Consider the following 15,403-nt stretch of genomic DNA (forward strand, 5'->3'; position numbering starts at 1 on the left):
CTACATTTTCAAACCTGGTCCTACATTTGTCCCGGTTCGGAGGTCCTCCATTATGGCAACCCTAGTTCTGATCCATGTTTACTCCAAGGTATAGGAACTCTTTTCCTCTTCCGATTTCCCCATCGTCTAGGCTGAATTTGTATAGATCCTCCTTGGGCATTATTATTAATAGAGCTTACAAATTCCAATATTTTTTTTGTATAGTAGCTCTCCAGAATTCCCCAGCTGCCCGCTTCTGTTCTGAATCCCTGAGCTGTTGCCCTCTTTTAAAATCAGTAAGATGTGGGGTGTGTTTATGTATTATCATTTATTTGATTTATATTCTGTCTTTTCTCTTAAAATGGGACTGATTGTTGGATGACTGCTAACAGAGAGCTACGCTGGACACTGAGAGGCCTGAGCCACGTTGCCCTTGTGCCTCCATCCTGCTCATTGCTCCCAGTCCTGCAAAACTTGCAAACCAAACCTCAAAGGTGACGCCGGTGGGTCCCAAACATACACTGACCCTGTTTGCCCTTTCCTCTCTCTCTCTCCTCCTCTTGGGGAAGTTGGGGCCATGAAACAAGAGTCACACTGTCCAGCTCTCTCCACAGCCCCTAATTGATCATTTCTGGCTTCTTGCCACTTTTGGCCACCGGACAGGCTTTGAAAAGCCTGGACGGCTCTCTCATCACCATGCCAATAAGCCTGTCATTTTGCTATTCAGCTCTCTTTTCCTTTCTCCAACCATACACGCACGGTGACCATCACCTCCGTCCATCTGAAACACCGAGATGGTGTCAGCATGGTTCCTTGGGGCCCTTTAACACACATACACATATACACATAGAGAGAGTTATTCTTGGACCACTGATGGAGCAGGAAAAAGCCTTGTTCTCGCTTGCTTCCTGTGAGGCCTGTGGTCTGTGAGTGAGAGATAAGGCCCTGGCTGATAATTGCTTCTCTCGCACAGTTACCAACCACCACGAGGGCCTAAAATTGAAATTGTGGATGCTGGGGGTGGGGAGAAGTCTGGCAGGAATAGCCCTTATTAATGATGTGGTCAGGAAGCCGCTAAAGCAAGACTGGAGACCAGGGGAGGGGGGTGCCTGCCTGCCTCTTTTGGAAAATTCTCCCCTAGGATGCCCTTTGCCTCCGCCCCAGATGCACATACTCTCCTGGTACACACAGCAAGAAAAAAATCCCATTTGCTGGAGTGGCACAGAGGGTCCGCTGTCTGGAACTGTGCCACGGATACAGAGACAACTGTGTGGTGATGCCAAAAAGCTACAGCTTGTTTGTTCAGAAGGAGGAGGCTTCGCTAAAGGTTTCCCAGAAAAGGCTGGGGTGATGACCAGTTGTGTCTCTTCCTTTTCCCTCCCCAAATCTTCCTGGAGGTACATGGGAAACTATGTGGTGTGAAGTGAAGAAACAGATTCACTTCCCCTCTATGCTTTTCCAAGCTAGACTGAGGTTCCTGCCTGCTCCGAACTGTTGCAACAGAAATACTCAGGCTGTTGGGGTCACTCCTGAATGGATCCAGGAGAAACAGTTCACCCCTTTCCCCTGGAAGGGCAGTCCAGAAGCAGGTTCAGGGGCTCCCCATGGCAAGGGTTAGTTTTGTGGAAGCACGTGGCATAGTGGTTTGAGTACTGTACTATGACTATGGAGACCAGGGTTTGAATCCCAGTTCAGCCATGAAACCCATTGGGTGACTGTGGGCAAGTACACTCTCTCAGCCTCAGAGGATAGCCATAGGAAACCCCCTCTGAAGAAATTTGCCAAGAAAACGTGATGATAGGGTCGCCTTTGGGTAGCCATAAGTCGGAAATGATTTCAAGGCACACAAAATTAGCAACATAAACAGATATGTGGCACAATTTCCCATATTTCTGATCAAATTTGTGCATTTTATTATGAGATGGAAGAGCCAGTGTGGTGTAGTGGTTTGAACATTGGACTAGGACTCTGGAAACCAGGGTTCAAATCCCCGGCCACTCACAGAAACTCACTGGGTGACTTTGGGCAAGTCACACTCTCTCAGCCTCCAGAGGAAAGGCATTGCAACCACCCTCTGAAGAAATCTTGCCAAGAAAAACCCATCTTATCGTCAGCATCACTTTGGAAAGATGTGAAGGCACATAACAGCAAGATACGTGGGGTGTGCACACCTCTATTTTGGAGTTAATGGAATGAATTGGAGGTTGCAGAAGGATGAAATATGGATGAAAGGTTTACTCAGCCCACCACACAATTTTGGTAGTTAAGCTTTGCCCATGAGGGGTTCTCACCAGGCTTCAGCAACCTTTTCTGGTGGGCTGAACATCATTTGCTGGATTATTGCTTGTAAAGCTACTCTTAAAGGTATTGTGACCCTGCCAGAGAAAAGTTGGCAAACCTAGGACGATTGAGGTTTCCTTGGCTAAGAAATCATGGAAAACAGTGTGTTGAGGCGGAGGAAAGCATTGAATTGAGCCACTGGGGAATTCCCTGTGTGCGAGAAAAGCAGGTGGGCCAGTTGGGTGTTTCTGAAATTCAAGGGTGGGAATTTTCAGGCTGGCATGGCAGGGGATTTTCTTGGGGGGATTTTGAATAGTTTCCTTATTAAGCTTAAGTATTATTAATTGGTTGCTGTTTGGAGAGAGGTTGGAGAGAGAGATTATATTCTAACCTGCCCCATCTTTTTTTTATTGGTAAAGTAACACTAATAATTTTCTAATTTTGTGCATTTTCATAATGCTAGATGCACTGAACTTGTACTTAATATAGCATCTTGCTTGCTGTACCAATTTGTCTTCCATGGGTGTGTTTGTCAATGATATTAATACACACAGTCAAATAATTTCCCTTGAGAAGCAGGCTGAGCCCATGGAGAAATTGACTTGCTCATTTTTGACAGGCTTAATCTTGCATGAACCTATTTCACATCAAACAAAAACAGAGAAGTAGCCATGCGGTCTGCAAGTAAAAAGGGAAACCTGAGGTTGATAAATACCTTGATTAAGATTTTTAGGTTTTATGCGAACTTTCAGGTTCTTCATAATCTTCAGCCAAATTTTTAGATGGAACAAAAATTTAAAATGTTGGAGGGCATTGCACTGAGAATGTAGCTGAAGTACTGGTTGGGTCTCCTTTATCCAAAATATTTGGGACCAGAAGTGCTTTGGATTTGGGAATTTTTTCAAATTTTGGAATATTATAACTCTACATAATGAGTTATCTCCGAGATGGGACCCACATCTAAACATGAATCGTATGTACTTTATACACAGAGCCTGAAAGTAATTTTGCACTCAATATGCTTAATAAATGTCTGGATGAAACAAAATTTGTGTATGCTGAACCATCAGAAAGCAAAAGTGCCACTGTCCCAGCCACTGTCCCATGTGGATGATTTTGTAGTATTTCAGATTTTGGAGTTCCAGACGAGGGAGATTCAGCCTGTTGGATGTAAAATATTTATACAATTTTTTGAAAATAATTTTGTATATGAAACAAATGCACATTGTGCACATTGAATCATCAGAAAGCAAAAGTGTCACTTGCTCTGCCAGGCATGTGGACAATTTTGGAATATTTTGGATTTTGGAATTCTGGAAAAGAGAGACTCAGACTGTGCCAATGGACAGCTCTCATCTTCAGATTACTGGAGGACACTTCGCAAGTAGTTTGCAAGAAACGCATTAGTGCTTCTCCAAAACCTTGATGGCTAGAACAGCTCCTTTCTCACTTGAAGCTGAAATAGCCAGGAATTTTTATGCCCTGTCTCCACATTCAGGAACTCATTTATATGCAAATTTCTGCTTCTGAAGGATGACAGGACAGCGGCTGCCCCTCCTCTTTACCTACTCTGATCCAGCCCTCACCGAGTTCATTATGGTAAAAATGGCTAGTACTAAGCTCCTTCATACATAATAAATATCACCATTATCTTTTCTTTTGTGATACATTGCTATTCATGTCAAGAAATTAACCATCTTGGGCCTCTGTCTTGCAAGTGACAAAGGACCTTGTGCCTGCCTTTCCCCCACCCCTTCTGACAATTGCTTCAAAGGGAGACTCTTTCTCATTGCTGTGTCTCTCCCTTCTTCTTCTTCTTTGCAGGAATCTAGAAAACGTCCAAGCTGACCGGCCCCCGGCGTTTGTTCGTGAGCTGATCAATTTGCTCTCTGCTTGTTCAAACAAGGTTAGTACAAACTTCCCACGCCTGTGTAGACGGGCTGCATGCTTCACATTCCTAGCAGTGATGGAGTAGCAAAGAGTTGGAAGAGAGGTGCTCATTTGTTCATCTCTGAGCCTTTCCAGAAGGGATGGGTTGTGTTGGGACCACATCCGGACTCCTCAGTGTTTTTCTGCCTTCAGTTCCCCCAGACTCAGAGAGTGAACTGCCACTCCTGGAAGCCTCAAATAGTGGCCATTTACCTTTTAAATAGGTCACACGCACCCATTCCCAATTCTCTTTAATGTCAAAATATACCAGTTTTGCAAAATTGGGCATTTCCTTCCTACTCCTTTGTTTTGGGTGTCTTTTTCCATTTCATTTTTTTTGTCAACCCACCAGGGCAGAAAACTGACCTCGGGACCCATTGCAGTTTCTCTCACCCTGCCCAAAGGTAGCTGGAGATCTAATAGATATGATACAGAGGAAGAGACCAAAGCTTGGGCAGAGTTTGAGGTGTTGGTGGGGAGGCATTGGACAGGCCAGCGACTGCCAGTGTAAACCTCATGATGTATTGGTTAGACCCATTGAGTCAGGAGACCCTAAAGAAGGGGATGTACTTATCTGTTCAGTTCAAAATGAAATACACAGATATAGGATGGGTGACACCTGGCTTGATGGCAGTACATGCAAAAGGGACCTAGGAGTCTGAGTGAACCACAGCCTGAACGTGAGTCAGCAATGTGATGTGGCAGCTAAGAAAGCCAGTGCAATTCTAGGCTGCATTAGTAGGAATATAGTGTTTACTAGATTGATAGAAATAATAGCCCTACTCTATATTTTGCTTTGATGAGACCATAGTCACCTGGCTTTATTGTGTCCTGTTCTGGGCACCACAATTCAGAAAGGATGTTCAGAAGCTGGAGCGTATCCAGAGGAGGGTGATAAAAATAGTGGAAGGATGCATGACATGATAGCCATGTTTAACTATTTGAAACAATGTCATGTTGAAGATGGAGAAACCTTGTTTTCTGCTGCTCCAGAGAATAGGACCCAGAACAATGGTTGGAAGCTACAGGAAAAGAGGTTCCATGTAAACATTAGGAAGAACTTCCTGATTGTAAGAGCTGTTTGACAGTGGCAAATGCTGCCTTAAAGGGTGGTAGAGTCTCTGTCTTTGGAGATTGTTAAACAGGACTGGGGCTGTCTGTCGGGAGTGCTTCTATTATGTCTTCCTGCATGGGAGGGAGTTGGACTGGGTGGCCCTTCGGATCTCTTCTTGTTGTTGTGTGCTCTCAAGTGATTTCCAATCTATGGTGATCTTACCCTGGGATTTTCTTGGCAAGATTTGTTCAGAGGGTTTGCCTTTGCCTCCCTCTGAGGCTGAGAGAGTGTGACTTACCCAAGGTCATCCAAAGGGGTTTCCATAGCAGAGCAGGGATTTGAACCCTGGTCTCCAAAGCCATAGTCAAAGGCAAGAACCACTACACCATGCTGGCTCTCGAGTATCAGTTGCAGCCTGGGATAATGAGCAGATGAGTGGGAAGGAAGTATGAGCTGTAAATCAGTAAAGTTGTTCTTGTGGGAAGCTGTACCTTGGAGTGGGGGGAAGAGGGGTGAGACCTGGGAATAGAACGTGTTTGGAGTTACTGACAAATGGGATAAATGCTTTTGTAACAGGTGAACTGTTTGAACTCTTAAGTACTGTATGCTGGATAGTGGGGAAAAACTTTTCAGTCCTGACAACAACTATGCACTGTGATCTATTCTGCTTATTGAATAAAGGTTTTCTGAGTCTACTGCAGGCTTATATTTCCTGGATTGGAGCTAGCCTGTGCATTACTGTGCACTGAAACAGTACAGAAAAGAATCCATGTGGACCAGCAATGTGCTCAGCCCTGCCGCATACTTTTTCTTTTCCCCTGCCATGACCATTGTTGCAGTGTATAAAACAAATCCCCAAAGGTGACCTTCCAAAAATCTTTCTTTTTTGTTACAGTCACGTTCATGTTCTGTTTCTCCCCTCTCCTTCCTCCTCCGTTTCCCCTAGACTCAAAAGTGTCCTTGTTATCAAATGAAGTGAATGAGCGCCAGTGGTTTATCCCGGCTTTTCCTATCTTCAAAGCACACTTAATGACATGAATATATTTCAAGTAGCTGTTTGGTTAGGGGTGGGGGAGCTTTCAATTTTTGTGTGTGTTAAGAAACACATACACATCAAGAAACCTCAATCTGCTGATTAACTAGGCTTTTGGTGTCCTTGGCAGCTGAAGAACAGCCAGGGGCAGCATTTGCCTTACAAGAGTCATCTGGAGAAGGTGACTCTCTATGCGCTGCATCTCTACGAATGCCTCTTTGATCCGTACCAGACTTGGAGGAGGCAGCTGAGCGGGTGAGTCTGTTCCTCACATTTGCTCCCATCCCATGATAAAACCTAGCCATGATAGCCGTTCACTGGATCTGCCCTGGGTTCAGCGGGCTTTACCTTTCAAATCCTTTGCCACTGGAGAGGGGCATGAAGATGCTTGCTTGATGTTGCTTAGAACTCTTAAGCGAATTCTGTTCCCAATGAAAAATGCCATTGTATTCATCTGTATGACTAATTAAATTGCATGTGAGTGTCTCCCCCGCCGCCCTTGGCTATGCCGCAGAACCAAAGAACAACATTTACCATATATACTCTATTATAAGTCGACCTCACGTATAAGTTTAGGGGCCAAAATTATGGATTTTGATACGACTCGTGGATAAGTCGAGGATAAAACTTAGGGGCATGTAGCAAAGGATGTAAAGGACAAAGTTTACTGTCTTACTCAGATTCTTCTAAGCCCGATTCCTCTCGGCAGTCCTTTGAGAAGAAACACCAAAGAGGTGCCACCATTGCCATTTCCCCAAGGAAGCAGAAGCAAGCAAAAAGGCCAGATGCAGCATCAAGGTGGAAAGAATAGAGTGGGTTGATGCTCCTTTTGGATGCTCCTGGGATGGACTAAGCTCTTACCTTTTGCCACTCTATTCAGAGAAAGGGAAGAGCTAAAATACGAAACTTACATTGACCCGTGGATAAGTCGGCCCAGCTTTTTGGGGTCAATTTTTTGATTAAAATTTCTAGACTTTTACATGAGCATGTACAGTAAATGTTTAGTCTTGAAGGAATTCTTGAGGTTTTAAACAGCTGTGCTCCCACACAATCTGAGCAATTTGCATTTTATTAAACTGACTTCAAGTGGGTAGCACTCATCTTGGCTAACATAGGACTGAGCTTGGTACAGGAATGGTTTATATGTTTAAAAAGAGAATTAAGTTGGCTTTTACCTACCAAATTTCCCTTTGATTCTTCTGTTAAAGGGCAGTATTACAGCACAGTTGGCATTATACCTTTCATGGTCCCCTTGAAATTGACCACAAGATTCATGTTGGTGTTTGGGCTTTAAAAGTAAAGTGGTGTCATATTCCTCAACTTCTTAGAGGAATTCTCAGGGTTCAATGGGAATCTTACATTGCAGCACACTTTGCCTACCTACTGTGTGTCCCTCATCTTAAAAAGACAGTGCCTAAGTTAAGAAGATGCTCTTATTGTTTGAAACCAATAAATGTACTTTGCACACCCGTGTCAAGTTGCATCAAAAAAGCCACGGCTGCCCTGTCTTTGCAAGACCTGAGCAAGGGCTGTTGATGACCAGGGCTCTTGGAGGTCTCTCATTCATAGGGTCCCCACAACTCAAACCTAACTAATGTCAAAAAACAACAAACAAATATCAGTGTGAAAAGGAAATGTTATTCCTGGGAGTTTCCCATCGAAGTCACAAATTGCTTCTTTGATCCCTGATGAGAGAGAAGAGGCTATTTGAATGCTAGGAAGCTCTTGTGCGGAACACATAACAAAAGGCCTCACTTTGGCCATCCGCTAACAGTGTGAAAGGTGCTCTGATAGGCCATTCATTTATAAATTGTGCTGATTTTCCTGGGAAATCAGTAAAAAGGATGACTGTAAGCAAGGTCTAGAAACTAGCCAGAGGGTAGGGGGAGTCTGGTGCATGATTCCAGAGCTTGAACTGTGTGCCAGCTGCTAAACTCCATCCTGGTGGACTCCGATTGCACAAATGTGGAATAGTCACAGCTGTGGCCATTGACCACAGGACCATTTATCACAGGGACTCATGCTTGGCTTACATCCACCATGAGATCATGTATGAAGCCTCTCTCACGCTCTCCTGTCCTCCTTGCCTCTCATAGGGAGATCATCAGCATGAAAGAGAAGAGCAAATACAAGTTTGCACCAGCTGTGCTGCCTCAAGAGTTCAACTCTTTTTTCCAAGGTAAATGCTGGAGGGTCAGTTTCCCCTATCCCTTTTGCCTTTCTGGGCTTCTCTTTTCGAAAAAATCAGTATTCCTGTTACTGACTCTGTGTCGATCTCTATGATCAAAGTGTCATTCTCTCCTGTTATGAAATGGCTTCCCAAATGTGTGTTCCAGTACAACCCATGAGGTTTTATGGTGTTCTCCTTTCAGCTGTGCAAGCTTCCATAGGTGACAAAATGCAAACCAAAGCCCAGAGATGAGCAACCTTAGTGGATGAAGGACTATTATTTTTTTTGCCCTGGAACTCTCTCAGGGATGGCACAGTCTGCCAAAACATGGGGAGCAGGTGGATCTTCCTAATGTTTATATGGAATCTTTTTTCCTGTAGTTTGATCCCATTGCTCCATGTCCTATCTCTGGATCAGCAGAAAACAAGCTTGCTCCATCTTCAATATAACACCCCTTCAGATATTTAAACAGGGCTATCATATCACCTCTTAACCTTCTCTTCTCCAGGCTAAACATCCCCAACTCCCCAAGTCTGGACTACTGTTAAATCTCTAAGAAGATGTCAACATATAGGGAAATCACAGTGCTTTTTAACAGTAGCAACATCGCCTTCCTTTCTGTCCAAATAATGCAATCCCAGGCATGTTTACTCAGAAATAGTCCCTCTGTATTCAGTGGGGTTTACTCCCAAACAGGTACCTAGATAATTGTGATGTCAGTTTGATGCCGAAAGTGAGAAGCTTAGGTGCGATGGACGAGGGGTAAATGTTTTAGCAATTGGATTATGAATCCAAACAGAGAAGGACTGCAAATTCCCAGCTAAGCTTAAGACCCTGTGCCCTAATTTTTTAGAGTCCCTGTACCTAGAGTGAAACATTGATTAGAATGATGACTGCAGTCAAGAAATAAGAAGACTAGGAATGGGAAGCTGAAAATGTAGAGATATACACCTGGGCACTAAAGTTAGAATTGTTGAAGCCATTGTATTCCCTGTCACCATGTATGGATGTGAGAGCTGGACAGTAAAGAAATCGGATAAAAGGAAAACCCATTTGAGATGTGGTGCTGGAGAAGAGTACTGAGTACACTGTGGATGGCCATAAAGACAAACCCTGAACAGACCACACCTGAAATCTTTTTGGAAGCCAAGATGATCAAACTGAGGCTGTTGTATTGTATACGTGTGAAATGGATCTGGGAGTCCAAGTGGACCACAAGTTGAACATGAGTCAACAGTGCGATGCGGCAGCTAACAAGGCCAATGCGATTTTAGGCTGCATCAATAGAAGTATAGTGTCTGGATCAAGGGAAGTAATAGTTGCACTCTATGCTGCTCTGGTCAGGCCTTACCTGAAATATTGTGTCCAGTTCTGGGCACCCCAATTCAAAAAGGATGTGGAGAAGATGGAGCATGTCCAGAGGAGGGCAACCAAAATGGTGAAGGGTCTGGAAATCATGTCCTATGAGGAACGACTCAGGGAGCTGGGGATGTTTAGCCTGGAGAAGAGAAGGTTAAGAGGTGATATGATAGCCCTGCTTAAATATTTGAAGGGATGTCATATTGAGGAGGGAGTGAGCTTGTTTTCTGCTGCTCCAGAGAACAGGACCTGGAACAATGGATGCAAGCTGCACAAAAAGAGGTTCTACCTCAACATTAGGAGGAATGTCCTGACAGTAAGGGCTGTTCGACAGTGGAACACACTTCTTCCTCAAAGTGTAGTGGGGTCTCCTTCCTCGGAGGTCTTTAAACAGAGGCTGGATGGCCATCTGTCAGGGATGCTTTCAATGAGATTTCTTGCATGGCAGAATGGGGTTGGACTGGATGGCCCTTGCAGTCTCTTAAAACTCTATGATTCTATGATTCTATTTTGGCCTCATCATGGGAAGGCATGACTTATTAGAAAACACAGCAATGCTAGGAAGGTGAAGGGATGTAGAAAGAGAGGAAGACTGGGAGCTAGATAGGTGGACTCTATGAAGGAGGTCACATGTATGAATTTATGGGACCTAAGCAGAGTAGTGGAGGCCAGGGAGTCGTGGAGATGTCTCATCTACAGGGTCGCTATGAGTCAGGGTTGACTCCGGAGGAGTTAACAAAACTGTTAACTTTGGGCCTCAGACCACTGCTTGGCATCTTGTTTCATTTTGCAGAACTCTGGGCTCTAGAGAAAGAGTAGACCATGTAATTTCCCCATCTGCCTACCTTTTTATAGTAGGGCATACTATTTTTTGTACTTGAGATAAAGAAAGTTCCAATTAACTTCTCCACAAAGGACCACAACCTGCTTTTTCCAATTCATAATCTTCCTTGTAAGCCTGCTTTTGAAAGTCCTGCAAGACAACCTCTGATGATTGCCAGCAAAAAAGAGGAGGGCGATTAAAGGGCAATTAATCAACACTCAGGGGCTTTTTAATTTTATTTTGTCCTTAGACGCAGTGTCCCTGCTGTTGTACGTTGTCACTTTCAGCCAACTTCTTCCCCTGCCAAGATATTTATTAGATCCACATAGCAGCTTTAAGGAGGGTCAGTGTAAATTGAAAGACAAAATATCCTTGGCTAGGTTACCAGAGCAACTCTGGATGACTAAATTATAAAGAAAGCAAAGGGGAGATGTAATTTTGCTGCGATTCCAGGCTTTAAAGGGCCATTATCTCAGCCTTAGCCCACCAATCTAAATTTGATTTATCTCTTCTGTGGCTTTATATTTATCCTCTGGGATATTGAATGGCTCACAGTCAATAAATGCTAGGCTAAGCTCCGTGAGAAGAGAAATCTGTGCAGTTAGGAATGCAAGTTACTCTTTTTAAATATATCTATTATATCTATTGAGAGAGAAAGAGAAACACAAAATTAGTTAAGAGGAATAGATTTACTGTACAGAAAACGTTGAAGATTTTAACAAAAATATCCATGGGAGTTTTAGGGACTTTTCGTGCCAGGTGCTAACACTAGAATTGGTTGCATTTAAAAAAAGGATTTTTGTGCAAGTGGGGGCTTTCTGTGGGCTATTTCGAGTGCAGCTGCATCAGTTTTGATACTCAGAAACACAGCCGTGCGATTGCACTGGATGGGTTGACTCAAGGATTTTTGAAGTTGTCGTTTGAAAAGGTAACCTTTCCAAGTTCCAGGGGGAATCTGTCACCCTTTGCTTATCATGCTATATCCACTCAACTGTTGCGTTTGTGTTAATATTCTGCTTTCCTACAAAAATGCTCAGTGTGGTTCTCAATTTAAAATACTGGTCAGGAAAGTGCAGCCCCAAATCATGATTTCAAAACCCTCTTGTGACTCCTCCATTTAAAAACCAGTTTTCAGGTGACTTTTCACCCGGAACCTAGACAAAATGTCTCCAAACTGCCCACAAACGCAACAGTTTGGGTCACTTCTCCAGAACCTACCATGCCAAACAAAAGGCAGGAAATAGGCCAAAATGCCACCAGAAAAACAATGCACTGTCTCTTCCGTTCTACCTGAACATAAAGATATGGTCCACAAAGACATCATGTGGTCAAACACTGATCCCCCACCCAACTCCACCCTTGCACTGTTTAAAACAGTGGCTGACACATCCCAAAGACATGATGTGCAATGGAAAAGAAGAATGGAGGAGAAAGAGACAGTTAAATGCATTATGCTCCTGTCTCTCTCCTACTGTTAGGTATTGAAGCTCAGGTGGAATGGCAGCCAAGACAATAAAGGATCTGGAAATCAAGCCCTTGAGGATTAGCTTAGGGAGCTCAGTGTGTTTAGCTAGGAGAAGAGAAGACTGAGAAGCAATATGATAGCCATCTTTAAATCTCTGAGCGGGTGTTGTGTAGAAGAAGGAGCAAGCTTGTTTTCTGTTGCTACAGAGACTAGAACATGAACCACTTGATTTTCTTTTGTTCTTTTTCCTCCCAGGAAAGGATTTTTTTTGGGGGGGAGGGAACCCAGCTGAGTCCAAGACCTACAAAATTGGTCTATGTGGATCCTATGTACTATGCGGTAAAGTTTTTGATATAGGAAAGAGCATTTGAAGTGACAGCCTTTGCTAGAAAGGTGGTCTGAGCAACAAGGTTGATGGGTGACTCTGGTTTGGTTTGTAAGGGACAGATCTGGAAATGCAGCTCTGGTCCAGGATGGCCTTCCTGTTCTCCTTCCCCCTCTCAGTTAAAATGATTTCATCACCACTTTAGTGAGGCAACTCAGGGGATGTTGCGCAGTGGAAGGAATGGGCATTGGCTCACATTCTCCCCCACTTTTGTAACCAAAGGGTACTTTTCACACACAACCCCAGATCAGCTCAAGGCAAATAAAACGTGGATGTGCATCTGTTTCATATACACAGGCAAAAAAGGTGAATGGAAACAAGTGGACATGTGAATAGATCTGCTCTGTCATGTTGTTGTCCAGGGCTGTGAAAGGGGGCAATATGGGTGGAGGAAGAAGGATAGCTGCCCCTCTCTACCTTTCCTAAACCTACAGAAGTCAGCCATGTTTGGGCTAATTTCTGGAGATGGATGTCTTACCACTTCCAGTTTAGGAACGCTTACACTGGCTGGTTGGGAGGTGGAGGGAAATGTCCCCACTGAATTGTCTACTTGTGTCTTAGCTGCGGAGGAAGATGGAGGCACCTGCACTCTACAGTACCTTGTCCAGGGCTTGGTAAAGTTACTTTTGGGGTTATAGCTCCCAGAAGCCATCAACCAGTATGGATACTGGCTATGCAGAATTGGGGAATCCAGGAGCTATAATCCAAAACCTGCCTTTTCTGAGCTTGACCATTGGCTCCGTGATTCCAAGACTAGATCACTCTCTTTCTTTCCCTTCTCCAGAGTGCTTCAAAGGGGACGAACAGCTTCCAGAGGAGCTCCAGCTGCGGCTAATCCATCTCTTTGGGGCCATTATCTCTGGAGCCAAGGCAAGGGTTTTCTTGTTTCCTCTTTGTCGCTCTCTCTGCATTGTTGCTTTGTGAAATTTAGGCTCAGCATTCAAAAGAAGTCAAAGAAGGAATCATCCATTGGTGTCTGATGATAATGACCTAATTAGGCAATATTTGTGTTTCTGTTTTGGCCTAGTGAATTGTTGAGTGTTTAGTTTCCCTGCACACCTTTACTACCTTTGGATCCCATGCCTTCTCCATGAAGGCATCTAATTTTATTCCCATAACAAGCCAAGAAGTAACAGCTTTGCCCTAGGCTACTCAGGGGTCCTTGTGGCAGGGTAGCGATTTGAACCCTGTTTTTAATTGTGTTGCTCTTTTAATATTGTGACGCCACTCCCAGGTCTGGGAACAGAGCGGGATACAAATAAATATAACAACAACAACAAGTCAGGTCTTCCCCATTTAGTTCCAGTCATCCATCCGTTGCACTACACTGATGCTCCATTAATACATTGTCTGGAGAAAAGTTATTATTTAGATGATAAAGTCCCCGCAAAAGAAAAACTACTCCCTAGAACTACACTTGCTACAATTCCTTGGACCAGAGAGAGCAGCTGTTGAACCAGATGAAGGTTTGTAGAGTAGTCCTGCTTTCACATTCTGCCTTCTTATTGCTAAAGAATAACTGGAGGATGAAGGGGTTTATTCCACAGGTACTCTTTAGAGATAAGAAGGCAGAAAGTGAGAAGGATGAAGGTAGTTGTTGGAGGGGAACACTGTCAGTATGGGGGGGGGGAAGGGTCTGGAGACTAGAAAGTAGGCTTCAAAGCTCTCATAGTATCCCCATGTTTTGTACAAGTACAATCCAACCCTTGTGTAACTGGATGCATGTGTTTTTTTATGGTGTCCCTGGTGTTCATGTGCAGTGAATTCTCCTGAAATGTCTTCCTCCGTGATGTCTTTAGCTAGCTGTTACTTTGGAGGCTGATTTTGCTCCTGTTTTTTCTAAACAGCAAAATGCTCTCCTGGTAGTCACACCATCCTCTGTCGAAGTTGTCATGCTGATGCTCCGCAGATGGTGCTTCCCAGCAAGCACAGCTCCCAGAGATCCCAAGTTGCTGCAACTGACGCTGAAGAGTTTGGTTGGGATGGTCCACATCCTCCATGCCAGCAGCCCCAGCCAACGCAAAGTGGAGATCAGGGCTATCCTGGATAGCTACTTCAAGGTCCTCAACTCAGACCAGCCCATGGCCTCGCTGGAAGGTTCTCCAGGACCTCACTGGGAGGAAAGACTCATTGACCTCAGGGTGAACATGCTGGGTAAGCAGGAGGAGGAGAGGATGGTGTCCAGTTTGTGGAGCTCAGGGGCTACTGGTGAATGAATTTGGTTGTCTCTTCAAGCTTCTCCATGAGAAAATGTGTGCATTCTGGTATGGCAGTGCTCAGCAGGAAGCTGAGTGTTCTTAGGTAAAGCTTAGTACCAGAGCTTGGAAAAGTTGGCAGGTGTGTGTGTGAATTATAACTCCCAGGTGTAGTTCACCTTTTTAAAACAACAACTTGAAATACAAGTCTCAGCTGAAGCCCCTGAAATTCCATTGGTGGACTCCTAGTTATTCTAGAATTGAGCTAGATGGGTTGAGTAGTGCTAGGACTGTGTGGATTGAAAACCCTGACTTTTTAAATAGAATCAGTTTGGTTCTTCCTTACAAGATCCAAGCCAAACAGCCAAAGTTGGTGGTCTTTAGCCCCAGAGGTGAGGCCATCATGAGCATCTGTCTTTATGCTACGTGAAATTGCATAATAAGGGCAGACTGCTAACATATGTATGTATGTATGTATGTATGTGTATATATATGTGTATATATTTAGATCTGTAAATCAAGTGAGTCAAGAAGTACAACAAGAAGCGCATGATGATAAACATGGTTATGCCCTTATGGTTCAATGCAGTGTAACATGCCTCTTGTCAGGGCTAAAGCTTGAACTCAATGAGATTCCAACCTGACCAGCTCAGATTGTACTACACAACTACTTGGTCAGGGATAGTGGCCTGACACAGGCCAAACCCAGGATGCCCAAGGCTCAGGGATTT

The 15,403-nt window shown here is 44.1% G+C and overlaps 1 protein-coding gene across 2 annotated transcripts in view; it reads left to right on the top strand.

Annotated features, from left to right (window-relative positions):
* NBEAL2 (neurobeachin like 2) overlaps positions 1 to 15,403 on the top strand; it is a 122,669-nt gene that overhangs the window by 33,183 nt on the left and 74,083 nt on the right. For both annotated transcript variants that reach the window (XM_042472582.1, XM_042472583.1), the window contains exons 4-8: positions 4,084 to 4,165; positions 6,406 to 6,530; positions 8,372 to 8,454; positions 13,262 to 13,347; positions 14,325 to 14,631. In XM_042472582.1, the coding sequence (XP_042328516.1) occupies positions 4,084 to 4,165; positions 6,406 to 6,530; positions 8,372 to 8,454; positions 13,262 to 13,347; positions 14,325 to 14,631 (683 nt within the window). The remainder of the gene's footprint in view (positions 1 to 4,083; positions 4,166 to 6,405; positions 6,531 to 8,371; positions 8,455 to 13,261; positions 13,348 to 14,324; positions 14,632 to 15,403) is intronic.

Source organism: Sceloporus undulatus, chromosome 6 (genome assembly GCF_019175285.1).
Source record: "Sceloporus undulatus isolate JIND9_A2432 ecotype Alabama chromosome 6, SceUnd_v1.1, whole genome shotgun sequence".
Taxonomy (NCBI): domain Eukaryota; kingdom Metazoa; phylum Chordata; class Lepidosauria; order Squamata; family Phrynosomatidae; genus Sceloporus; species Sceloporus undulatus.